Genomic DNA, 25,826 nt, shown 5'->3' with positions numbered 1-25,826 from the left:
GAATTCAAGGACGACAACCCTCGCCAAGACGCCCTATTAGAGGAAGCTAATAATCGCCTGGTTGACTCGCTACAAAAGGCAAATACCGAAAACTCACAGCTGCAAGAACGAATGACACAATTGGAGGACCAACAGCAGAAACTTAAGAGAAGGGTAAGAAAGCTCAAGGAAGAGGCAAGGGCCGAAAGGATAGGGTTCGAAGAGCAAGAGGTACAGTGGGAAAAGGAAAGAGACTCTCTCCAAGCTGAGGTTAAAGAAATGAAAGGGCAGAATAGTAAGCTTCAGGAAAGGATGAAGTACCAAGAGGTACTCGTTGAAGAGTATAAACAGGAAAACAAGAAGAAGAAGCTTGAATTAAAAGAACAGGCACTCCTCATCAACGACATCTTGAAAGAGTGTGCTAAAGAAAGGAAAGAGAAAGAGAAACAAGCTGCCCTCTATCAAGGACTGAAAGAAAATGTGGACCAGTTGGAGAAGATGATAGCACAGGGAAAAAAGGAACTATTACCTGAATCCGAGTATGCTCTGAAAGTGTTCGACCCTGCCAAGCAAGAAGAAAGGTTATATGAGTATCTCAGAAAATGTCATCTTATTATAAAGAATCTTCCAGAGCCTAGGCCAATGTAAAAGATACGATGTACAAATTACTCAGTTAATGAAGTGATTTTTGGACCATTGTTTAGCAAAATTTGTGAATGAATAGTATGACTCCCGTAGGAACTTCCTCGCTAGGGTTATGTGAAAAATTGAAATGCACTATATGGACAGGTATCATAAATGCGCATTCAATCCCGTCATTCACGGTCAGACTATCGAACGATGCCATGATAAAGCTGAGGCGATTATCCTTTTGCAGACTCCAACCTGGCTCTCAAACGCCACTGTATCCTTCGTCCGGACAAGGGCTTTTAGTTTCTTTGCAAAACTCAAATTCATTTAAATTTTTTTTTATTCCTCACAGGAAATCAATATTGATTCAAACAAGGCAAGTCTGACCAAGCACACGATCCAACCCAAGCGAGTGTACTTAACAAGATCTCGAACGAGGAAGATAATGGAAAATCAGGAGCAAGTACAGAACCTACAAGGACAGGTCTCCGAGTTGAAGGATCAGCTTTCTGAAATTATGAGACTAATGAAGGAAATGTCTCAGAGCAAACCTGCTTCAGAACCTAGCCCACCATTACCTCCTCCGCCCCCTACAGCAAATGATCCTCAACAAGCTTCAACCTCTTTTACCTTTCAGTCTCCCATTCCGGACCCGACAATCACTGTCAATCCGATGACCATAAATAATGACCCACCTTTTTCCTATTACCCGGCCGTCTCAAATGCCGAGCCTCACCATTCAATCCCGATCCCTCCAGTTTACTCCACCCCTCAGCTCCCGGTTGGAGGAGTGTATCATGCGGTGGAAGGAGAACATAGGGCAAGAGAGAACGAGAAACTATCGGCTCTAGAAGAAAGACTGAGAGCAATAGAGGGGCTGAACATGTATGGTTCAGTCGATGTATAAATCACCGAGATTGGTGCGGATGTGGTGGTACCACCCAAATTCAAGGTTCGGATTTGACAAGTACAGGAAACTCGAGATCCTCATCCACGGCAACCTACATTGCCAAAATGCGCCTTAACGGAAGGCGATAGACTTCTCATTCACTTCTTTCACGAGCCTCTCGGAGCGGCTACGAGATGGTGCATACAATTGGGCGAGCAAAGCTGCACTCCTGGAAGGATTTAGCCGATACCTTTGTAAAGCAGTCTAAATTCAATTGTGATGCGGCCCCCTCAAGGAGGATCTCTGCACAGTGCAGAAAGACCGGGAAAGTTTCAAGCAGTATGCCCAACGATGGAGGGAGAAGGCTGCAGAAGTATATCCTCCGGTGACTGACAATGAACTCTGCTCCCTATTCATTGAAACATTGAAGGCTCCCTACTTCAACCTGATGATTGGAAATACCTCCAACAGTTTCTCAGATATCATCCAAGCCGGTGAGAGAATTGAAGCTAATCTGAGAATAGGAAGGCTACAGGAGTTGACTGAGAACCCTGTGAAAAAGACTGCCAATTTTGGCAAGAAAAAGGAGAGTGATGTGCATTCCATCACTAGACAGAATAATTTTCCCCAATTCCCCCAAAATAACCACCGGCCATATCCTCCCTCTCATGGCCCAACTATCGCAAACATCCCACCCCCTTTCCCTAATTATTCACAACCACGCCCACAATACGCCCCACCTGCAAATTTCCAACCAAGACCACCTCCTCCTCCAGCTCAACCACGGCCACCACAAAATAACCCAAGACCTCCAAGGAATCCTGATCCACCCCTTCCCCTCCCTCTCAGTGAAATATACCGATACCTTGTCGGTATAAACCAAATCGTACCAGTCCCTTTAGACCCAATCCAGCCGCCATATCCCAGGTGGTATGATGCCACAGCCCGTTGTGAGTATCATGGAGGAGCACAAGGGCATTCAACTGACAACTGCGGGGCACTCAGAGGGAGAGTGCACGCTTTAATCCGGAACGGGTGGTTGAAGATTGAGGGGAATGGTTCCCTCCCCAATGTCACCTCAAACCCACTGCCCAACCATAATGTGGGTAGTGGTGTAAATATGATTGAGTCTAAGGGAGAGGGATCAACACCTGAAGTGGATAAGCTGGTTCCTTACTTTGAGGAGATTTTTGCTATAGCAACGAGGGAAGGTTACCTTTCCCCTCCGGTAGCGGGAGCTGAGGAGGATACGGGGTGTCCTTATCACGGAGGGGCAGCTGACCACGAGCTGCGAGATTGTGAGGGGTTCAGGCAAGAGGTCCGGAACTTATTGTCTTTTAAGGTTCTGAGATGTCAGAAGAGGTCAAAGACGGAAGGGGAAGTGAACACCACAAGATACAGCCAGAATACCTCTACCTCCAAACCCAGAATCACCTTCTCACCCCCGGTAGCCTCACCGCCGGTAACGGTTATCCGAACTCCACCTCAGCTCCCCATCACCAACACTCATGCTGTCCCTTGGAACTATAATTTCCAAGTTTTTACTCAGGGAGCGTCAAGCAGCACATCCGCTCCTAGCCTGGCCTCGCCTCCGGCACCACCAAAACCATGTTTTGCTCCTCACGAGCATTTCAGGATGACTTATGATGGACCTACCAGCAACATCACTCCCCAAACCAGTTCTCGGCCCGTTATTGCAACAAGATCCTCTCCACCTGAACAAGAAGTCGAGTTTATAACTCGAAGTGGAAGGTGTTACGGGAACGAAGAAAGAGAGAAGAGGAAAGGGAAAGTAAAAATGGGAGAGTCGTCAAAAAACACGGAAGAGGAGGTTGAGAAAGCAGGGGAAGCAGAGCCTGTTGAGCATAGAGAAGAGGAGGAGCTGCTGCTCCAAATAATGAAACAGAGCGAGTATGACGTAGTGGAGCAGTTGAGGAAAACCCCCGCCCGAATATCACTGTTATCATTGATCCTGAGCTCGGAAGTCCACCGACAAGCCTTACAAAGGATCCTGGATCAAGCCTTTGTGAACCCCGACATTACTCCGGGACAGTTTGAGAAAATAGTAGGACAAATCCAGGCATCCAGCTCTGTAGCCTTTTCTGAAGAAGAGGTAGATCCCGCAGGCTTAGGGCACAATAAAGCTCTGCATGTAACGGTGAAATGTAAAGGCTGTATAGTAGCCAAGGTCCTCATCGATAACGGATCAGCCCTCAATGTACTGCCTAGCGCTACCTTGGCTAGATTGCGATTGACCAATCGGACATACGTCAAAGTGCTATGGTGGTGAGAGCTTTTGTGGAACAAGGAGAGAGGTCTTTGGGGGCGTTGACTTGCCAATCCAGGTCGGTGCATGTACTTTCAATATCACGTTTCAAGTGATGAACATTGAGCCGGCTTACACTATGTTGTTGGGGAGGCCGTGGATCCATTCTGCGAATGCTGTTCCTTCGACTTTGCACCAGAAGATCAAATACATTAAGGACGGCAAAATCATCACGGTGAGGCGAAGAGGCCATCTTGGTCACCAAGCCGCAATCACTCCCTTATGTGGAAGCGGTAGGAGTCATTGGAAAGTTCTTTCCAGGCCCTTGAATTGCAAGATACTGGGAAGGAGGGGGCCATGGCTATGGTGGCCAAAGTAATGTCAAGAAGCGGGTATGAAGAGGGTAAAGGCCTAGGCGCCACATTACAAGGGATTGTCGAGCCTATACCGGCCATTCAGAAGATAGGCCGTTGTGGTTTGGGGTATGAGGAGGATGCCCTCGTGGATGGGCGATTCTGGATGAGAAAAATGCTTCGGGATCAGAGATTTGACCAGAAGATGGGAAAGGTGAAAGTAGTCCCGAGAATCACGGAAATCTTCACCAAACCGGTCATTCAACATCCAGAAGAATCACCTGATGATCCATCCATAGATGTCATCCAACTGGATTCCTTGTATGAGGCCCTAGTTTCGCCAATGGCTGAAGAGCAGGAGCTTGACAACTGGACAACGGAGGATATCCCTGTACTCAATCTCGAGTAAAGTACCTCTGGTTATCTACACTTGATCACTTTGTCCATGGTGACAAGTGTAATACTGTAAATGGACCTTTTCTTATGGCATTAATATTAATGAATTGATAGCGCATTTTTAATCCAATACCCTTTTTCTTTCCTTTTTAATTCCATCCTTATAACATGTTCTATTCTTTATTCCTTCAGGACAATTCATCAATTAACACCTAATAATCCAATAGACTCAGGAATCCCTCTGGTTAATTTTGAAATCCCCATAACTGCCATTACTTCAAGTGATTCTGAGGAAGACCTTACAGAGGAAAGCAATGAAAAAGATGAACCCTCCCTCGTGCCTTGTGAAAATGAAACGCGCACAATAAACTTAGGCACGGAAGAAGTAAAAAAGGAACTTAAGGTAGTGGAGAGTGAGGAATTGGGAGATATGATCGGTCTGCTTAAGGAATTTCTCGACGTGTTCTCTTGGAGCTATGACGACATGGTCGGTTTGGACCCTCAGATAGTAACGCACAAAATTCCCTTGATCCCGGGGACAATCCCGGTAAAGCAAAAGTTAAGGAGAATGAATCCCGACACACTGCTTAAGGTTCGGGATGAAGTCAAGAAACAGTATGACGCCGGGTTCTTAGAAGTGGTCAAATACCCCCAATGGGTGGCTAACGTCGTCCCGGTAATGAAGAAAGACGGGAGAGTCAGGGTGTGCGTTGACTACCGGGATCTTAATAAAGCTAGTTTGAAGAGCGATTTCCCTCTCACCCACATTGATGTGCTAGTTGACAATGACGAGGGTTTGGGCAGATGTTCGTGTATTGATGGGGCATCGTGTGTCAATCGATCCCAATGGACGAGGAAGACAAGGATAAAACTGCTTTTATCACCCAATGGGGGGTATTCTGCTATCGGGTCATGCCATTCGGGTTGAAGAATGCCGGGGCTACTTACCAGCGCGCAATGGTCACATTATTCCACGATATGATGCATAAAGAAGTGGAGGTGTATGTGGATGATATGATCATCAAATCCCGGGGAGAGGAGAGCCACGTTCAGGTGATAAGGAGGGTGTTTGAAAGGCTCAGGAAATATCAGTTGAAGCTGAACCCTGCTAAGTGCATATTCGGAGCTAGATCGGGAAAATTGTTGGGATTCATAGTAAGCGAGAAAGGGATAGAAGTGGACCCAGACAAAGTTCGAGCTATTCAAGAAATGCCGTCCCCAAAAACAGAAAGGGAGGTGCGCAGTTTTCTGGGAAAGTTGAACTACATTTCGAGGTTTATTTCTAATCTCACTGCCAAAGCTGAGCCTATTTTCAGATTACTCCGGAAGAACAACCCTACCCAATGGGATTCGGATTGTCAAAAGGCTTTCGAGACAATCAAGCAGTATTTGTCAAATCCACCAGTATTGGTCCCACCTGTGGCAGGAAGGCCTTTAATCCTGTACCTGGCAGTCCAACAAAATTCTATGGGATGTGTTTTGGGACAACATGATGATACCGGCCGAAGAGAGAGGGCCATTTATTACCTAAGCAAGAAATTCAACGATTGTGAGTCAAGGTATTCTTCCTTAGAAAAGACTTGCTGCGCGTTAGCCTGGACAGCAAATCGCCTCAAGCACTACCTGTTGAATCACAAGACATGGCTCATCTCCAGGATGGATCCTATTAGATATGTATTCGAGAGCCCATTCGTGCCAGGAAGGATAGCCAAGTGGCAGGTTATACTCTCCCAGTACGACATAGTCTACATGACCCGGAAAGCGGTGAAAGGCAGCGTAATTGCTGACCTCCTAGCAGAAAATCCTATCCAAGATTATGAAGCTCTGGATTTTGAGTTCCCTGATGAGCATATTAATGAAGTAGACTGCGAAGAGGAGAGGCCCGCCGATGTATGGGAAATGTATTTTGATGGAGCAGTCAATTTATCCGGAAACGGAATCGGAGCTGTACTGGTATCCCCGGACGGAAAACACTTCCCGATAGCTGTCAAGTTAAGGTTTGACTGTACCAACAATGTCGCAGAGTATGAAGCTTGTGTGATGGGTCTACAAGCTGCTATCAAAATGAAAATCAGAAAGTTGGAGGTGTACGGAGACTCGGCTCTGATAATTTATCAAGTCAAGGGAGAATGGCAAACTAAGGATCCCAAGTTGATCCCATATCAGAAGTACTTACTGGAGCTGATCAAGGAATTCGAAGAAATCTCTTTCACTCATCTTAGCAGGGACAAGAATCAATTTGCCGATGCTTTAGCTACTCTAGCCGTTATGGCCCAAATGGAAGAAGGGCAGACAACTCAAGCATTGAGGGTTAAAGCAAGGGATGAACCAGCCTATTGCTTCATGATTGAAGAAGAGCCCGACGGAAAGCCTTGGTATCATGACATCCTAGTCTACTGTAGAACCAGAGAATTCCCTTCAGGGGCAAGCAAAAATGAAAAGAAGATGATTCGGAGGTTAGCATTAGGGTACTTTCCCAGTGGAGAAACCCTATACAAAAGAAGCTCCAACGGCGAATTACTGAGATGCGTAGATGCAAAAGAAGCAAAGAGAATCCTCTTTGAAACTCATGAGGGAAATTGTGCCACTCACGCCAATGGTCACATGATGACGAAGCAAATCATGCAACGTGGGTATTTTTGGACCACAATGGAAAAAGATTGCATCGAATATTTCCGGAAGTGCCACAAGTGTCAGATTTACGCAGATCCGATAAATGTGCCACCTCACAAGCTGTTCAATCTTGTCTCACCGTGGCCTTTTGCAATGTGGGGCGTAGATGTGATTGGTCCCATCAATCCCAAGGCATCCAATGGGCACAGATTCATCCTTGTAGCCATCGACTATTTCTCCAAGTGGGTCGAGGCGACATCCTATGCTCACATCACGCAGAACACGTTTCTCAAATTCTTCAAAAACAATATCATCTGCCGGCATGGTCTACCGAATGAAATTGTCACTGATAATGCCAAGAACTTGAATGGTCCGAAGATTCAGGAATTATGTGACCAATACAAAATCCGACACCTCAATTCCTCCCCATATCGTCCCCAGATGAATGGAGCGGTGGAAGCTGCAAACAAAAACCTCAAGAGAATAATCCGGAAAATGACGGTCACATATAGGGATTGGCATGATATGCTTCCCTACGCTCTTCACGCATACCGGACTTAGTAAGAACCTCGGCCGGCAACTCCATACTCACCGGTCTACGGGATGGAAGGCATTGCCTATTGAGGTTGAAATCCGTCCCTAAGGATTACGAAGGAATCGGGGATCGATGAGTCGAGAATGGATCGATCAAGGTTGGATCGATTGAATTTCTTTGGATGAGAAAAGGTTAACAGCGACATGTCACGGACAATTATACGAGAGAAGAATGGCGGGGCATTTGATAAAAATGTACGCTGCGTGAATTCCAACCGGGGACCTAGTATCAAGAAAGTCTTTCTTGAACCAAAACGACCCCCGGGGCAAGTGGTCACCAACCTATGAGGGACCCTATGTGGTTAAAAAGGCGTTTTCTGGAGGAGCCTTGATCTTGACCCACATGGACGGTGAAGAATTCCCGAGACCTGTGAATGCCGACACTGTCAAGAGATACTATGCCTAAGGAGGAGAAAGGATGAAAACCCGAAAGGGCATTCAAAAAAAAAAAAAAAAAAAAAAAAACCTTCTTGGGGTGAAAACCCAAAAGGGCGTCCCAACAACCGGCGAGAGAAATAAGGAAAGGGGCATGCAACCACGGATAGAGAAGAGACCGTTACGGCATGAGGCTTCAGAAGAATCGAAATAATGGCAGTTAAAAGACTTCAAAACTAACCATAAGGAATATGTGAGATCTATCTTTGTACCTTTTCCTCTCCTTTGAAAGTCTATTCTTTCTAATAAAGTTATACTTCACTCCTTCTGTTGTTATTTTCCCCATGTTATCCTTTCTCTTTGTTTAATGCGCTATTAATTAGTTAAAATTTTTGCCATAAGATTTGAATTTGAAAATTGATAACCTCACGTACTTTATTATGAGATTTGCAGGAAATAGCCTTCAAAAAAAAAAAAAAAAAAAAAAAAAAAAAAAAAAAAATTATAGAGGTGAAAACCCGAAAGGGCGCTTCTGGTCGAATGGACGAAGAGAAAGTGAAAACCTGCAAGGGCGCTCTCCGTAGAGTAAGAAGAAAGTCGGGAATGAAAAAGGGGCATCCGAAAGAATGAGATCATAGGTCAGGTCTTGCAACTCCTCCTCCATTAATCATCCGCCTTCATTATCTTGTTAAGTACACTTCTTCAGGGAAAGAACTTCATGTGTCAGGGTTAGACTCGCCTTGTAAGTTGATTTTAATTTCCTGCAATTTAAATTTCTGCTATCAACCTCTGGTTCCTTGATCCAAGTTGATTTTAATTTCCTGCAATTTAAATTTCTGCTATCAACCTCTGGTTCCTTGATCCAAGTTGATTTTAATTTCCTGCAATTCCACCATCAACCTCTGGTTCCTTGATCCAAGTTGATTTTAATTTCCTGCAATTTAAATTTCTGCTATCAACCTCTGGTTCCTTGATCCAAGTTGATTTTAATTTCATGCAATTCCACCATCAACCTCTGGTTCCTTGATCCAAGTTGATTTTAATTTCATGCAATTTACATTTCTGTTATCAACCTCTGGTTCCTTGATCTAAGTTGATTTTTAATTTCATGCAATTCCACCATCAACCTCTGGATCCTCGATCCAAGTTGATTTTAATTTCCTGCAATTCCACCATCAACCTCTGGATCCTCGATCCAAGTTGATTTTAATTTCATGCAATTCCACCATCAACCTCTGGTTCCTTGATCCAAGTTGATTTTAATTTCATGCAATTTACATTTCTGTTATCAACCTCTGGTTCCTTGATCTAAGTTGATTTTTAATTTCATGCAATTCCACCATCAACCTCTGGTTCCTTGATCTAAGTTGATTTTAATTTCATGCAATTTAAATTTCTGTTATCAACCTCTGGATCCTTGATCTAAGTTGATTTTAATTTCATGCAATTTAAAATTCTATTATCAACCTCTGGTTCCTTGATCCAAGTTGATTTTAATTTCCTGCAATTTACATTTCTGTTATCAACCTCTGGTTCCTTGATCTAAGTTGATTTTAATGTCATGCAATTTACATTCCTGTTATCAACCTCTGGATTCTAGATCCAAGTTGATTTTAATTTTCTAGGTCATTAACTTAGGTGTGCTTTAGTTCCCTAATTTCAAATACCTAATCGTCCAAAATATGAGTCGGATTCTTTACATAATTCCTATACGGAAATCTTTCCTTTAATAGAAATTATGTAAAGAGGGGCAGCTGTCGACACCATATTTTGGTCGATCCCTAGACTCAATAAAAAATTCTTTTTTTGAACAGCTAATCACGTTTCCAGTTCATCCTTGATAGGCGGTCACATTTCCGATCTCTCCTCACAAAGACTTGAATCAATGCTAAGTCCTAGCATCCCTTAAAACTCAGCCGATCTCTCAAATCATTTACCGATCCCTCAAACCCGTTGCCGAATTTCCGGACTCGTCGGGTATATTCCTGATCTCTGTTGATGAATAAAATGAACGGGCACTAGATCTCTTCCTACCAGTTTTATTGCCGACCTCCTTTCCGAAAGTTTAAGAGCTAAAGTTTTGGTTCGATTCCGATCTTAAGTGTTCGAGTTAAATTTTCAGTCAAGTTCTGTTCAGCATTTCTTCCCTACCGATCTCATGTTCAAAATGCTTTCCGATCTCTCATACTTAGATTAATAATCACATTTAGTTTTTGTTTTGCTGTGCTCATACAATCAAATACTCAGACAAACGATGGTTTAAAATTTTCCGATCACAATCATTCATTGAACAAAAGGCATTTCATTTCATGTCATAATTTGTACAAGTTATTCGGCTGGGGGATCACCCCCAGCCTGATCTACATTTGGATCACTCCCTCTCTCCCTCTCACCCTCGGCTTCATCCTCACTGTCTTCATCATTGTCCTCAGGAGCCACATCGGCCATCCAAGAAAAGTCTTCTTCTGGGTAACGCTCCTGGAGTGCGGCCAAGAGATCCTTGTGAGCCTTCACATAGGCCTCGGCTATTCCCGTCACCATCTCCTCATCCCTCTCCTTAAGCTCCTTGTCTTTCTCCTTAAGCTCCTTATCCTTCGCCTCAAGTTCCTCTATAAGTTGAGCGACCTGAGCGGCTTCGTTGGCGTGAAGCACCTGGACTTCCTTAAGAGCACGGTCCCTCTCATCCAAAGCACGATTCTGTTCGGCCAACCGGTCTTCATGGAGCTTTGCCCGTCCCTCGACTTGAGATATATAATCCGGCGGATGAGAGTTGGGATCGGAGGAATCCACCTCCGATTCTTCTTCCGATCTCCTTACCCAGCTGAATCCTTTCCGGATCATGGTGCGGTTCACGGACACTCCACGTTTAAGCTCATGGTCCGAGTCAATATGTCGTCGAGACCATTGCAGGATAGCTGTCCGATCCTCGGAAAGAAGATGGTAGACCCGGGACTTTGGCGAAATCGAGTTCTCCTTGGATCCGATTATTCCTCAAGCGATCGATCGATTGAGCGCCCAGAAGAGGTCCTCCCGAGCTTGAGTAGGCCCCCCGTCCCTGCATGGAACAACTGCAAGAGGCGGAGGCTGCTCCTCCGATCTAGGAGGAGATCGGGTAGCTTCGGTGGTCGGCGGACCGAAGGTTGGGAGGATCACTTTGTATCTCCCGTGTTCGTGACCAGGCGTTTGGAGTCGTTCCGAACGCTTTATCTCCTTTATCTTCCGGGAGATCTCTCTCTCCTTCTTCCGTTTCCTTGAACCCTCACCACCCGCCATACCTGCACAAAGAAAAGGTTAGTGAGATCGCTAAGGTCCTGAGATCTGAGGTATAGAAAATACCGATGCCGAGGTTAGAGAGCGGAAGTTCGCGGTCTTGGCCATGGCGGTGAGCAGTCAATGGTGCGGCTCGCGATCACGAATACAAACAAGAATACTTTTTAGTGGCAGCCTCACTCTTCAGATCCATCACTATCAAACTTTCCTCTTCGCTCAGGGTAATATGGTTCGGAAGCAAGGGTCCCTGGTACCACCAGCTGCGGGGGAAGTCCTCAAAATGGCTCGGATCTTTGCTCCTCACAATGAAGAAACGATTCTTCCAATTCTTAAGAGACGAGGCGGATCGGAAAAGAGCCATAGCGAGGCTTCGCCTGGAAGAACCAGTGGTCATCGTCCTTTCGGCGAGATAGCCGGTGCAACTTGGCGAACACTTTAGCCGTAGGTCTGATTCCCTTAGCTCGGCATAGACCTCGGAAAGCTACCAAGATCCGCCACGAGTTGGGATGGATTTGAACAATGGATGCTCGGTGAAATTTTAGGACTTCCTTATAGAAATCGTCTAGAGGGAACCTCAGACCGGCCTTTAACTGTTCCTCATACACCATGACTATGTCGTTCTCTTCAAAGGAGTGATCGACACGAAGATCGCCATGGCACTTGATCAGCTCATATGAATCAGGACAAATGTTGTATTCTTGAACAAACGATTGCAGATCGGATTCCCGAAGAACCGATGGAAGCTCGTCTATAGGAAGGGTCTCTCTCCTTGAAGGTGGTGCAAGCCTTGATGGTATGACCCGACCCGACCAGGCGAGCAGACCCTAGGGGGTTCAGGTTGCGTGCTTGGCCCGACCGCCTCTTCTTCATCAGACGATGACCATGAGAACTGAATGGAAGGAGGGCTTGCCGCTCTCTGACCTTCGGCACCGCTCATTTTCAAGAAAAAACAAAGAACTTAAACTAAAAAGAGGATTAAAGCCCTTACCGGAGTCTGATCGGCGTCGGAGAAACTGGAGAAAATGAGAGAACTTCGAAGTTGTGAGCAGGGGATTGAAAATGGAATGAGAGAACAACTGGCTAACCCTCCCCTATTTATACTAGTCCGAGCATTTAATGCTCGCGAGGTTCTAGGCGGCGCATCGATTGGTGAGACTCGACAGCTGTTCTGACACTTCTCTCAAATATCCGAATGTTCAGAGATCGGTTAATTGGAGATCGGCATAATAAGTTAAATATTTTGAATAAAGGATCAGTCAAGTGTCATTCAAGTAAAGAACCAGATCGGATAACCACCTTAGAGATCGGAAAATAATCAATGCAAAAATAATAAGATGATAACTGCAAAATAAAGTCTTTATTTGCAAAAAGATCGGATTACATCATTTGGGCGATCTCTAGGGATCGGATTACAATAAAGGACTAACTACATCATTTGGGTGATCTCTAGAGATCTGATTACATTGACAGACTACATCATTTTGGCGATCTCTAAGGATCGGAATACATTGGAGATCTGACTATATCAAAAGGCCGATCTAAGGATCGGTTTACAACTGATCCCAAGGATACTCCCAGGAGATCCATGGATCAGTTTATAACTAATTCCAAGGATACTCCCAGGTGTTCCAAGGATCAGTTTATAACTGATCCCAAGGATATTGCCGACCGGATGCTTCATCCGCTGTCGGAACACCCAATGTGGATCAGAATCGCTGTCGGAACACTCAATGTGATGAGAAGCCGAATGAACTCAGTTGAGCAACTCGAGATCGGTACAACCGAAGCCCGCAATACGGATCGGTCAAATCCAGTTCTCTCACCATCGTCAATTAGGACCATCCAATCACCGGGATCGTAAATTTTCAGTCGAGGAAAAGGGAATTCCATCGGAAGAGGATCAAAACCACAGTTGTAGCCGGAACTTTCCCCGGAACAGCTAGAACCAAGAAACAAGGAGAAAGAGAGAAAAATCGAATGAAGGAAATGCCACTATCAACAGGGGTATATATAGGGGAAAATGGGCATTTAATGCTGAGCGGAAAACGAAGCGGACGCTTCGAAAATCGAGATGTAATTAATGCTTGGACCGAATCCAGACTGATCAAGGGATAAAAGGGATCGGGAGATAGGAGATCAGCATGAGAGATCGGAATAGGAGCTAGGGGAGGGATCGGAAGACAAAAAGAATAAGACAAATTCCAATAACCGTCGTCAGAATCAGAGCCGAGGTAGTTAAAGCGTGGCAGACGAGATCTCCACCGCACGCCTAAGAATCGCCCGCAATGCTGACAGGTGCCAGGGTATGTCATGACAGTCCTGTACATCCCAATCTCCACCGTTGATCTCACTTGTAAGGATGAATCCGGAACCCTTGGATCAAAAGAGAAGATGATAATACCAGCGTTTTTCACTCTCAGCCCTCAGATCGTTCCGGACAAGAGGATTCAAGACCGTCGGATTAAAAGAGGAAAAGGACAAATACTTTGAGAAGCGATCTCAGCCATTCGTTTTGATTCTCTTTAATTCCTGAACATCCGATCATGTACTTCAAAATCCTGACCCTCCATCTCCCTCAAAATGAATCCTGACCCTTCATGGGGAGCACCCGATTCCTATAAATACCTGCATGAAAAACTGTTCAAGGGGGGACAAAAAAAATATAGGCAAGAGGCTGCTATTATCGTGGAGGAACTCTGAAACTTCATTCAGTTTGTTACTCTGCTGTTTTGTAGTGATTAAAAATACTTTTGAAACTAGTTTTCAGGAGTGTTTTCTTGAAAAAGATTTTGAATATTGGAACTCTACATTTCCAGTTTGTTCATTATCTGGTCATACTCTCATCATCTCTGCTTCCCTTTCCTCTGTTCAAGCTCAACTTCCTTTCACCTGGTTCTTACCCTGTTACCTTTTAGCTAAAGCATCTCTCGGTTTCACGACAGACATCAACTCTCAGGCTGATCAATCCGCCATCACTATTTACCACTTCACAGTTATTTCAATATATTTGGCTCCTCACAGGTAAGAGTTCACACTACTGCTTACGTTTGTTTCCTGCACTTCCTTTGTTCTTCATACATCTGCAACTTTCTTCAAGGGTATTTTGTACAAGAGAACCCAAGAGAAAATATTGTTATAAGAGTTCATGTTACTGTTTTATTAAGCGTCCACGTTTATTTCCCGCATTTTCCTTGTTCTTCTTACATCTAGACCATTTCTGCACAAGCAATCCCAAAGAAAGTCACTCTCAAATCATTTTTTTAGTGATCAGTTCATTTTATTGATCTCCGTCATCTCTGAAAACCAGTTTTCTGACTCTTTGTAGTATGTAAATGGTTGGGTAAACGTAGGTAGCTGCAACTTAGAGGTCTCCTTTAAAAAGAGGACCTGAATAACACGTCAGGAAGATAGCCGAACTATTAGGCCGACGTAAACAGCAATTTGACAAAGATGTCATGAAATGGAATAAGACCAAAGTAAACGAAACAGAGTGGATCGGTCATTAATAGATATTGGTAAAATGACTACATGAAAAGGTCAGTGAATCAAGTCTAGTGTTCCCCGTTCAGCCACAGGATATCCATAAACCTTATCCCCGGCATTTTTGAAGGTCAGAATTCTTAGTTTTAGGTTCTTAATACCCGTGATGTGGTTAAATTTTTAAAGGTCGGAAAAGTCGGTGTCCGAGTCTCATCAAAATAGAAGGGGTCGGAAGAGTCCTTATCCTATCCTTGCCTAAAAGTTTTAAGTCAACTCTTAAAGGAGATCGGAGGAGGATTCTTATCCGGTCTCCCTTCAAAATTTTAATAAACATTAAATAGGGATCGGAGGAGAGTTCTTATCCTGTCTCAACCTCAAATTTTAATAAACATCTGAAAGAGATCGGAGGAGGGTTCTTATCCGGTCTCCTCCCAAATTTTAATAAATAACTTAAAAGAGATCGGAGGAGGATTCTTATCCGGTCTCCCTTCAAAATTTTAATAAACATTAAATAGGGATCGGAGGAGAGTTCTTATCCGGTCTCAACCTCAAATTTTAATAAACATCTGAAAGAGATCGGAGGAGAGTTCTTATCCGGTCTCATCCTCAAAACTTCAAATAAATAATTTAAAAGAGACCGGAGGAGGGTTCTTATCCGGTCTCCCCTCAAAATTTTAATGAACAAAAAAAAAGATCGGAGGAGAGTTCTTATCCGATTCTCACACCCGTTCACTAAGGTTGTCTCATTTACTTATGTATCTGGGTGATCCAAATTTAGTGAAAAATCAAACATTCCTTCTACCAAAAGGATTAACATTGCCGCCTAAGCCCTTCTAACTAATTTGTAAAGGACGCAGAATTAAATCTACTTACCCTTATTAAGGGACGAGGTGGGGTGCCTAACACCTTCCCCACCCGTTTACGGACCCCGAACTTAGAATCTCTGTTTTGAAGTGGTTTCATTTTTTAACTTCCCAAATGGTTTTCCTTAGCTTCCCTCAAAACTAAGGTGGCGACTCCTCACTTTTTCCCACTTCGGTGAGTGATCGTCCGGGCGACCGCAAAATCCCATTGCGACAATAAAAATTAATTAAGACTTAAAATACAATGAGTAATCATAAAAGATCCCGATAATGTTAATTGTTTCCAAAGAGCAATAAAAATATAAAAGATCAAGAAATTAGGAGTTGCATATATTGTTTCAAATTATTAAATTATTGTTATTATAAATTATGCACCACTAAGCGTTATGCTTAGCGCGTTGGTTTTCCATCGCATAGGTACTGGTGATCAGTCCCAGCAGCAGCAGTAGCACCACTAGTAGTGCACTGACAGAGCTCTGATTAGATCTGCCATTGTCCAGAGTCACCTCACCGGTCTTTTGTATTTTGGTAGGGCCTATGTAAAGACTAGTATTTTGGTTCATTATGTTTAGTCATGATGTAATTACTAATTTATGATGTATTTCATTTTGGACTTGAAATGTAAACTTATAATTTATTATCTATGAATTTCTATATGAATGCAATAGATGATATTTCATTTTAAGATCTCATAAATAGTTGTGAATGATATGATAAAAGAGAATATGATATGAAAATATGTGAGATGACTATGAATATGTTAACAGGTGATAGTGGAACTCGACAGATGCTAATAAAACAAGGGAGGCTCTGTCCGAGTCTCCACAGAAATAAAAAAAAAAAAAAAGAAATTTCTACACATTGAATACATGTTTTAAATGACATTAAAAGTTTATAATAGATATGATAAACAAGATAGGGTGCTCTGGCACCAAATGTGGCACTTCTTGCTTGGCTATACAGTAGACGGGTTAGGGGCGTCACAAATGTTTAGAGGGAGTTATTGGATATAGGGTAGTCAAATGATGTCTCACCAATCCTAGAACAAATTTTCTAAACCTTTCAAGGCGAAATACCAGCTTGTACTTGAAAAGAGAGATGATTAGGCATTCTTTGATTTAAACTTTCTCATTTTAAACCTTTGGCCCTTTTCCTAATTAAAATTGACCCTTGCAAACCCCTTTAAGCCTTTTTATCCCTAATTTTTCTTGAAACCCTTATTGCTACCTAGCTAATGAACCAAACACTCTAACCCTTTTCATGAGAAAAATTATTCATAATATTAGGTCTTAAAAAAAAAAAGGAGAAGAAATGCTTGCCATCTTGTAAAAGTGCTAATATATGTGCTTTTCACTATTGTCATTCAAATTGAAAGAAATCCCCCCAAAGTATTAAAAGAAATGAGTTTGGGGGTGGCATTTTTAGGGATAATCATCAAAAGAAAATGCAAGATACAATTTTAAAGTACCAAAGTGTCCCTCCATTTTTATGTGTTTTGTAAAATATGCTAGCACTTGACAATTCTCATTGTGTATTTCTCTCATCCATATATATATACATAAAAAAAAAGAGAGAAAAAAAATAATAAAATAAGAAGTGTACATTATGTTTTCAAGATTGAAAATATTCTCATGCTTTGAATTCTTTTTATCCTTTTTTTTTTTCTTAGCCTCATTTTGAACCCCATGGCCCCATTACATCCCTAAAAAGACCTTTGATCTCTTGATAGTATTTGTTACATTAGTGGAGATAGGAGTAGGGAATTTGCCTATAGGATTGGAAAATTATCCATTCATTCATTTAGTTCCATCATTCTATATAGAGGCACTTTGACTATTGATTGTCCTAGAATTTCTTTTGAGCATGACTCTCTCTTTTGATTGGTTGGTTTGGGAATTTTGAATGATAATTGACTTGATGGCTAAGCGGTGAAAGCTTGGACAAGCATTAGATTCTTTGCATTTTGAAGGATGGGTATATGGATTGTTGGTATGGCTAAAGGTGTGTTAAGTTACTTTAATAGGTGATTTTCATAGCTCTTTGGACAAGGCACCCCTAAAAATTGCATTATGTTTTAAAGTTTGCTTGAAGACAAGCAAAAGCTTGAGTTTGGGGGTATTTGATACATACATTTTGCATAGTCATTTAGGTTTAATTTCATAGCCATTTTATTTGATTATTAGTTACTTTTAGCTAATTTCATTAGTTATTTAGATAGTTTTTCATAATTGTCAATTTTGGATTAATTTGTAATTTTTACTTTGTTTTGTAGGAAAAATGGTGCTTTTGAGGGACTAAAAAGAAATTTTGCCATTGAGGAGTAATTTTTACAGCCAAAGATGTCAAAAATAAGTCTCAAAGTTGAAATATGCATTGGCCAAATTGCGCATAACTTGCTGCATAAGTTGTGCAGTTCTGCATAAGGAGAAGAAACAATGTCCCAAGCATCTACCAAAATCTGCATAAGTTGCCGTATAACTTATGCAGATTCATGCCTCCCTTATGCAACCTCACGGAATTGTGCATAACTTATGCAATCTTGCACCTTGCTCATGCAGTTTCGCACAGAGAGCCAGAAACCAGCCGAAAACTGCATAAGGGACTGCATAACTTATGCAGTCCACTTATGCAGTCCCACAAAGACTTCATAATGAGCTGGCAGAAGATTCCCTCAGAAAATCACACCTCAAACACACCATTTTAGGGCTTCTTGTCAGAAAAAGTTATATATAGACCCTTAACCCATTTTAGAAAAAGAGGAGAAAGAGGAGGAAGAAGAGGAAAAGGAAGAGGGCAGCAGCTGAAGAGTAAAAAACGTCACCAACACCATTTCTAACCAGATTTGGAGATTTCTTTCTTTTCTTGCATATTTCCTACCTTTCTAGTATTGGGTTTCTTAGTTCTTAGCTTAGATTAAAGCTTTATTTCCATATTAACTCAGAATATCTTGTAAATATTATGGATAGTGAGTAGTTTTCATTAGATTCTGGAGATGGGATGTGTAATATTTGAGATATTTTGTGGATTTTGATTGGCTAATCCATATTTTGTGATCTTAATGAGTTTTATTCATTTCTTGTGTGCTCAATGACATGCTTAGTGTAGGATCCCATTAAGTGATGTTCTTAATCCATGGTTGAGGCACCGAAAGGAGAAAGCCTTGTGATAGATAATCAAGAAATTGGACTTAATTAACTTAGATCTAGAAATATACTAAGGATTAAGAGGATTTACAGATTAATTAAGGAACTTAATGGGTCTTAATTAACTCTAACTCCACGAAAGTAGGATTAGATTGATTAAGGCACTCTTTGTCCCACTCGAAAGGGTATTCAAAGGATTTAAGAATTAATCTCCTTAAAACCCGTAAGTTCCACAAGATTGGATAACCAATTTAAAATCCCAAAATAGCTTGAATATGAACTCCCGAACTCCGGAATCGCTTTTTTTTTTTTTTATCATTGTTAATTTCTAATTGAATTCAATTGCTTGTCATTTTAAATCTTGCCTTATTTCAATTTGCTTGTTTTAATTTGATGCAAATTTAGTTTAATAATTACATTGTTGAATTGGTCATTAATTTTACACTTATAGAATTCGTACTTCAATATCCATCAATTTATTGCTTTAATTTCAAAAATAGTTTAAATTGGTCAACCTTTTATATCAAAAATTCAATTATTAACACAACTCCTCGTGAGAACAATATCTTTTCTATATCACTTGTACGATCCGTGCACTTGCGGTAGGGACACTTCAGAGCTCGAAAGCAACAACCACAAATTCTATTCTCCACTAACTACTTTTCAACCAAAAGACTATCTGTAACCACACCCAGGGGCAAAGAGGGACCCACATCCCGGGTAGGGGGAAGGGCAGCCCTCCCCCAACCGGAGGGGCAAGGGAAAACCACCTACTGTAGCAAAGAAAGGGCCTGGTACCCTATAGGAAGAAAACCCAAAACAAAGAGAAATTTTCGAGAAAGAACCTGTTTATTAGTACTCTGTTCAGTTTTTAAATTTGTTTATAACAAAGTTATAGGAGAAACTTTACAAAATTTAATAATATTAGTTCTTGCTTTATAGAACATGTAATGATATTGATTACTCATAAAACCTGATGACCAAGAAGGTTGTGATAATGATAAGAACTAGAGCTTTTTCGCATAATGGGAGCTTTTTCACATAACGGGGAGTAATTTAAATAGTAGAGTGCATGGCTAGGCTATGCAAAAGGCTTAAGTTCATGCTTAGGCCATTTGGAATTGACAAAGCTGGGAAAAATAAAGTTTTCAAGTGAGCTAGTAAAGTGCGCGGCCTGACTGTGTCGATGGAGAAAAGTGCACGGCCTGACTATGCACTCGGTAACAAAGGCTAAGGAGGGGGAAGGGTAAGGAGCTGGTGATTTGAGCTGCTGAGTTTGTAATTTGTTGAGTTGTTATTGGTGGTTTAGCTATTGTGATTTATTTTGTTTAATTCTAATTTAGTAGACTTGGTATTGTGTAGTTAGTTTCTTTGACTCGTTCACAAGTTGTAAGGACTGGACTATAAACACTCCTTGCATAGAACATTTTATTTTTGAGTTCAATATAATTTGATTTTTTTTCCCAAATCACAAATCCCTCAAAAAAGACTAGCCAATTTTTTGAATGGAACTGAAATTTATCGGTTCAATTCAGTTTTGTTTTACTCTTTTGTTGGACCTTAGTTAATTGTCTATAAATTAGAGAATAAATGTGAGACCGAAGAGAGAAAAATGAATAAATATATAATAATTATCTAGCACTGCTTTTTTAATTTAATATGTAAGATTATATTTGTAATTTTCATCTCTTTTTAATAGATTAACACTAAATTTTAAAAATTACTGTTTATCATTTTCAATTATACCTCTATTTTGACCCGCATAGCGTCACTCTCCTTTTTATCAACTTAAAAAACGATTGATATTATTAATTTAGCCTCTAGATGCGTTCTTTTAATTTGTTTACTCTAAGATTCCCGGCGATTGCATCTAATTGTCTTGGATAATTTATAAAATTATTTTTGCCCTTAAAAAAAGAAAATTATGATGACATGTGAACTTCACAATTGTATACTATATTATGATACTGGAGAAAGAGCCAGAATTTATCAAAAAAAGTGCGCTTCACATAAAGACAAGTTCACACTTGCACTCCCACGATCTAATCATTTCAACTTGAGTCTCCATTTTGAAGGTGCAAAGAAACATCTTCAATCTCTTCATTTTCATTAAAAGCAGATATTAACTTTACTGAACTCAAAAGCCTCTCAAGAGAAACGCCAAAAGAGAGTAAGAATGGCCATAGAATTAGTGTGTCAGGTCAGTTTCGGTTTGGCTCTATTGCTAAGTACCCAGCTGGCAATAGCAGCGCCACCTATGTCGAAGCCGAACTGTAAAGATCATTGCGGAAATATTACCATTCCATACCCCTTCGGAATGGGTAAAGATTGTTATTTGAACAAATGGTTTGAGATTGAGTGCAACGAAAGTGCCTACTCTTCTAGAGCTTTTATAAGTAGAACAAAAATGGAGGTCTTCCATTTTGAAGTTTATGGCGGCGTTATCGTCAAAAGTCCAGTGATATACTCCAACTTTGCCGGCAGGGAGAGCAATGTGCCTATCAACTTGACAGGAAGTCCTTTCTATCTTTCCGACCGGAATTCCTTCATTGGAGTAGGTTGCAACACCCGTGCTTTATTGATGGATGAGCCAATCCGAAGCGTTGGGTGCGACTTAAGATGCCATGGCCAGAAAGGCATTGATTCCCGAGAAATGCTTCCTAAACTTGTAACAACTGATTCCTTTGGAAATAATTACATAGGGAGGGATTGTAATGGCACCGATTGCTGCAAGATTAAAGATTGTTTTCAATCCACTGATCAGGTTTTCAATCCAATTTTAAAGGATATAGATGGGAATCAAAGCACAGACGGTTGCAAACTGGCATTTTTGGCTTTTGATGTGGTGATACAAGATCATTCCTATGTCCAGTATCTGATGATCCTAGAGTGGACGGTGAATTCTACCCTCGCGGATGCTGTTGACATGGCAACCGTGGATTGCTTCTACTACTCTGATGTCCATGCGTCAGAATCACAGTTCCAATGTCGATGCAAAAATGGGTATGAGGGAAATGCTTACATTGGATGCACAGGTAAATTTACTGCTCATGACATTTATTCATAGTTATATGTCCAAACAAAATTATCAGGGAAATGCTAACCGCAAATTTGTGAATTTCCTTTTCATAATATGTACCTTTTCACATAGTTAAATATTTATATTTCATTCAACTATGTAAGAGGATTATTACAACGGATTCCTTTATATTTGTTTCATTTTGATTTATACTTTGAATTATAAATTTTCTAGTATGTCTAAATATGTTCACCAGAATGGTGCTATTCTAATTCATTTGCCTATTCTCCTCTTTTTCACTCTTTTACAGATATTGATGAATGCAAAATGCAACAGGATGACCTTTGCTCAGGAATAACAAAATGCGTAAATACTCATGGATCATATGACTGTGTGATCGATCCAAAATGGATTATCATTATAAGTAAGTTTCCTTTTGCCCAATTTATAATTTCAAAAGCTATAAAACTTGCCAGCAAGTAGCAATTTTATTATCCAACGTTAATTCAAATGGTTGTTCTCAAAATAACGTTAACTCATTTGACCAAATAATCATTTTTGTTTGTCTTGTGTTTTTAGGTTTATCAGCATTATAAATAAGTATAATAATATTAGCTTTTTCATTCAATTTGGCTAAGCTTGATTTATTTGTAACTTTTCATTTTCTCTTATTAGATTGGTTAAAATTATTACCAATAACATTAGTTTGGTTAAAATTGGTAAAATTTAAAAAAATTAAGATAAATTAAATCATTAGAGATTTTTTTTTTCTTTACAACTACTATTGTAAAGACTAAAGACATGATATGGTACTAGTGTACCTTGGAGTGTGGAGGCAAGTATTAGTGATTTGAATGAGATGGATAATTAATTTGTGATGTTACGATTCTAATAATTATAGAGCATTCTTTTTCTATAATTTTGATGCGGAAAATTCTTGTATAGACCTAATCTATCATGGACCCAAGATAAATTAGGCTATTTAATCATTCAATTATTAAAAACATATAAAAATCAGTATGTGTTTGTTGAGTATAATTAATAAATTAGGCTCATTAACTCAAATTTTCCTTATTCCTGATTAAATTGAATTTGTCAGGTATTTGTGTTGGCATTCCAGTAATGTTTGTGCTTATACTAGGCGCAAAGTGGTTATATAAATCTATACAGAAAAGAAAGAAGATCAAGCAGAGGGAAAAGTTATTCAAGAGAATGTTACACCAACAAATATGTTCAAGCCAAGGCAATGTTGAGAAGGCCAAAATATTCAGTTTAAAAGAGTTGAAAAAGGCAACCGATCACTTTAATGTGAATAGAATTATAGGCCAAGGTGGCCAAGGTACTGTTTATAAAGGAATGTTGGTGGACGGAAGAATTGTTGCAGTTAAGAAATCCAAGATAGTAGATGAAGCAAAACTTGAACAATTCATTAATGAAGTTGTCATTTTATCACAAATTAATCACAGGAATGTGGTAAAGCTATTTGGATGTTGCTTAGAGACAGAGGTTCCTATGCTTGTCTATGAATTCATCTCCAATGGAACACTTTCTAGGTATCTACATGACCAAGATGAGGAATTTCCATTGTTATGGGCAAAACGTCTGCAAATTGCCATAGAAATTTCAGGAGCACTTTCCTACTTGCATTCAGCAGCTCCTATACCAATATTTCATAGGGATATCAAGTCGACAAACATACTCTTGGATGAAAAGTATAGGGCGAAAGTATCAGATTTTGGAATTTCAAGATCAGTTGCAATTGGCCAAACTCATCTTACAACTAATGTACATGGCACTTTTGGGTACTTAGATCCGGAATATTTTCGTTCAAGTCAATTTACAGAGAAAAGTGATGTTTATAGTTTTGGTGTGGTGCTTGTTGAGTTGTTGACTGGACGAGAACCAATTTATTCAGAAAAGTCCGAAGAACTAATTAGTTTAGCAACGAGTTTTATTCAAATGATGGAAAATAACAAAATTTTTGAGATAATTGACCCTCGAATTATTGAGCAATTGTCTATTAAAGAAGAAATCATGGTTGTTGCTAACCTTGCAAAGAGATGCTTGAACATCAATGGAAAGAAACGCCCTACAATGAGACAAGTGACAATGGAGTTGGAGGCAATCTGGTTTTCAAACGAAGATGCATGTGTTGAAGAAAACAAGGAAGAAAATGAATTAGCGCTCCACGACATTTCTGCTGCATCTACTTCGACATGCTTAAGTTTTGCTGCCAATAGGGCTTTATCAATCGACATTAAATCATTGGCTTCTGAAAGTACTTGGTAATTAAGAATGTCACTAGCATTCCTTTTCCATGTTGGGGAACTTGAAAATAAGATATTTGTTTTTGGAGCTAGGATTTTGGCTTTCACCTGGAAGTTACATTGCCTTTTTCTTTTGATATTTTGACTTTTTCAACAATTGATCGAGTCAAATGTTGATATGGCGGATCATATATAATTCAATGCTTTTGGGACAAGTACTGTATTTTTCTAAGCATAAAAATTTTAACTAATTTCCCAAATTTAGAGAAATTAAAAAACTAAAATGAACAAATAAATTTGGAAATTTTTTCTCTTCTAATAAATAATGTTTCGTGGAAAATATTTTATTAATTTTTTTTTACTTTTTTTAATATTTGAGGCACTTAAAAAATATTTTTAAAAAAAAATAATTTTCATAAAAAATATTTTTTATATATAAACTATTTTTCACAAGACAAATAAAACTTGAAAATAATACTTTTAAATGAATTCTCAAGTATTAAAAATTTAATATATAAAAATTTTAATATAATAAAATGAAGCGAATGAAGTTGATATTTTCACGTGAAAATAAAAACTACTAAATTCAAGCAAGTTATATAAATAAGTTAATTATTTTAATTTTTATTAAAATGAGAGTTAAATAATTAAATATATGAGGGGTCAATATATACACTTTGATTGCCACGTTTTTAAGGCACGTGTAATTAAAAATCAATTAAACTGAACATTAACATAAGGCAACATGTGGATATCACGTGAAATATCGCTATCATATACAGTTGGGACAATATATTCAATTGTTAAATTTTATATTTTTTCTTACTGCAATTGTTATGGAAGATGTGATTTTAATTAATCGTTTTGTTTTTGTATGGTCAGAAGATGCCAACTGCGATTATTTATTCCCAAAATTGGAGTTGTTTGGAAAATAGTTCTGGGAATTTTACATTTATTACTCATCTCCACACAGTTACCCAAAAGTATATAATATAATGATGAAATTTCTGTAATATTGTTGGTAGATGTAGCCTTACATGTGGTTTAATTACATTAAATAAAACTAATACAAGGCCCAGCACCACCCCATTTTCGCTGACCACTGTCTTTTGTCTTTTGTATATGTGCTACACACCACTGTAATTGATATTCAGTATTTGACATGATATACCCATCCTGTACGTCACCATCCAACCCAGAATAACCGACATGAGATCTTTAAGCAAACTGTACATGCTACGATTCCATAAACAAGATTAAGAATAAAGAAAAATGATAATGGAGCTCAAACGTGGCACTAAGCTTTAATGCTGTTACATGGTACTTATTATATTTAGGTTAATTATATTTTGTAAGATTGATGAATAGATCTCTACTAATATCACTTGAATTATATTTGATGGAACTAATTTATAAGGGATTGATAATTTAATGTAAAACAAGATAATAAAAAAAAATTTGAAATTAAAAACCTTTCAGGTTTGAAAAACTTAAAATTTATGTTTAAAAGAGTATAATATTTTTAAAATTTTGGAGGACCAAAAACTTTAATTTTAATCTATTAAATTATGAGTTAACCAGATTTTTTCTTTAAAACGTTTTAATATCTTAAAAAACTTTCAATTGCCCCCGATATTAAAAAGTTACGAAAGATTTGAAAACTATGAAAAGTTTTATTTTAAAAGTTTT

At 39.7% G+C, this 25,826-nt stretch overlaps 1 protein-coding gene across 1 annotated transcript; it reads left to right on the top strand.

Moving 5' to 3' along the window:
• Nucleotides 1–21,013: 21,013 nt before the first annotated feature.
• On the top strand, nucleotides 21,014–24,276 carry LOC131180639 (wall-associated receptor kinase-like 2). The gene is made up of 3 exons (XM_058148000.1): nucleotides 21,014–21,886; nucleotides 22,181–22,294; nucleotides 22,970–24,276. Exons 1-3 carry the CDS (start codon nucleotides 21,028–21,030, stop codon nucleotides 24,157–24,159), a joined length of 2,163 nt encoding a protein of 720 aa, XP_058003983.1. The 5' UTR covers nucleotides 21,014–21,027; the 3' UTR covers nucleotides 24,160–24,276.
• The last annotated feature ends 1,550 nt before the right edge of the window (nucleotides 24,277–25,826 follow it).

The sequence above is a fragment of the Hevea brasiliensis genome, chromosome 1 (genome assembly GCF_030052815.1).
Source record: "Hevea brasiliensis isolate MT/VB/25A 57/8 chromosome 1, ASM3005281v1, whole genome shotgun sequence".
Lineage (NCBI taxonomy): Eukaryota > Viridiplantae > Streptophyta > Magnoliopsida > Malpighiales > Euphorbiaceae > Hevea > Hevea brasiliensis.
The sequence above is the reverse complement of the archived record's forward strand: the minus strand, read 5'-3'. Positions and strand labels throughout refer to the sequence as shown.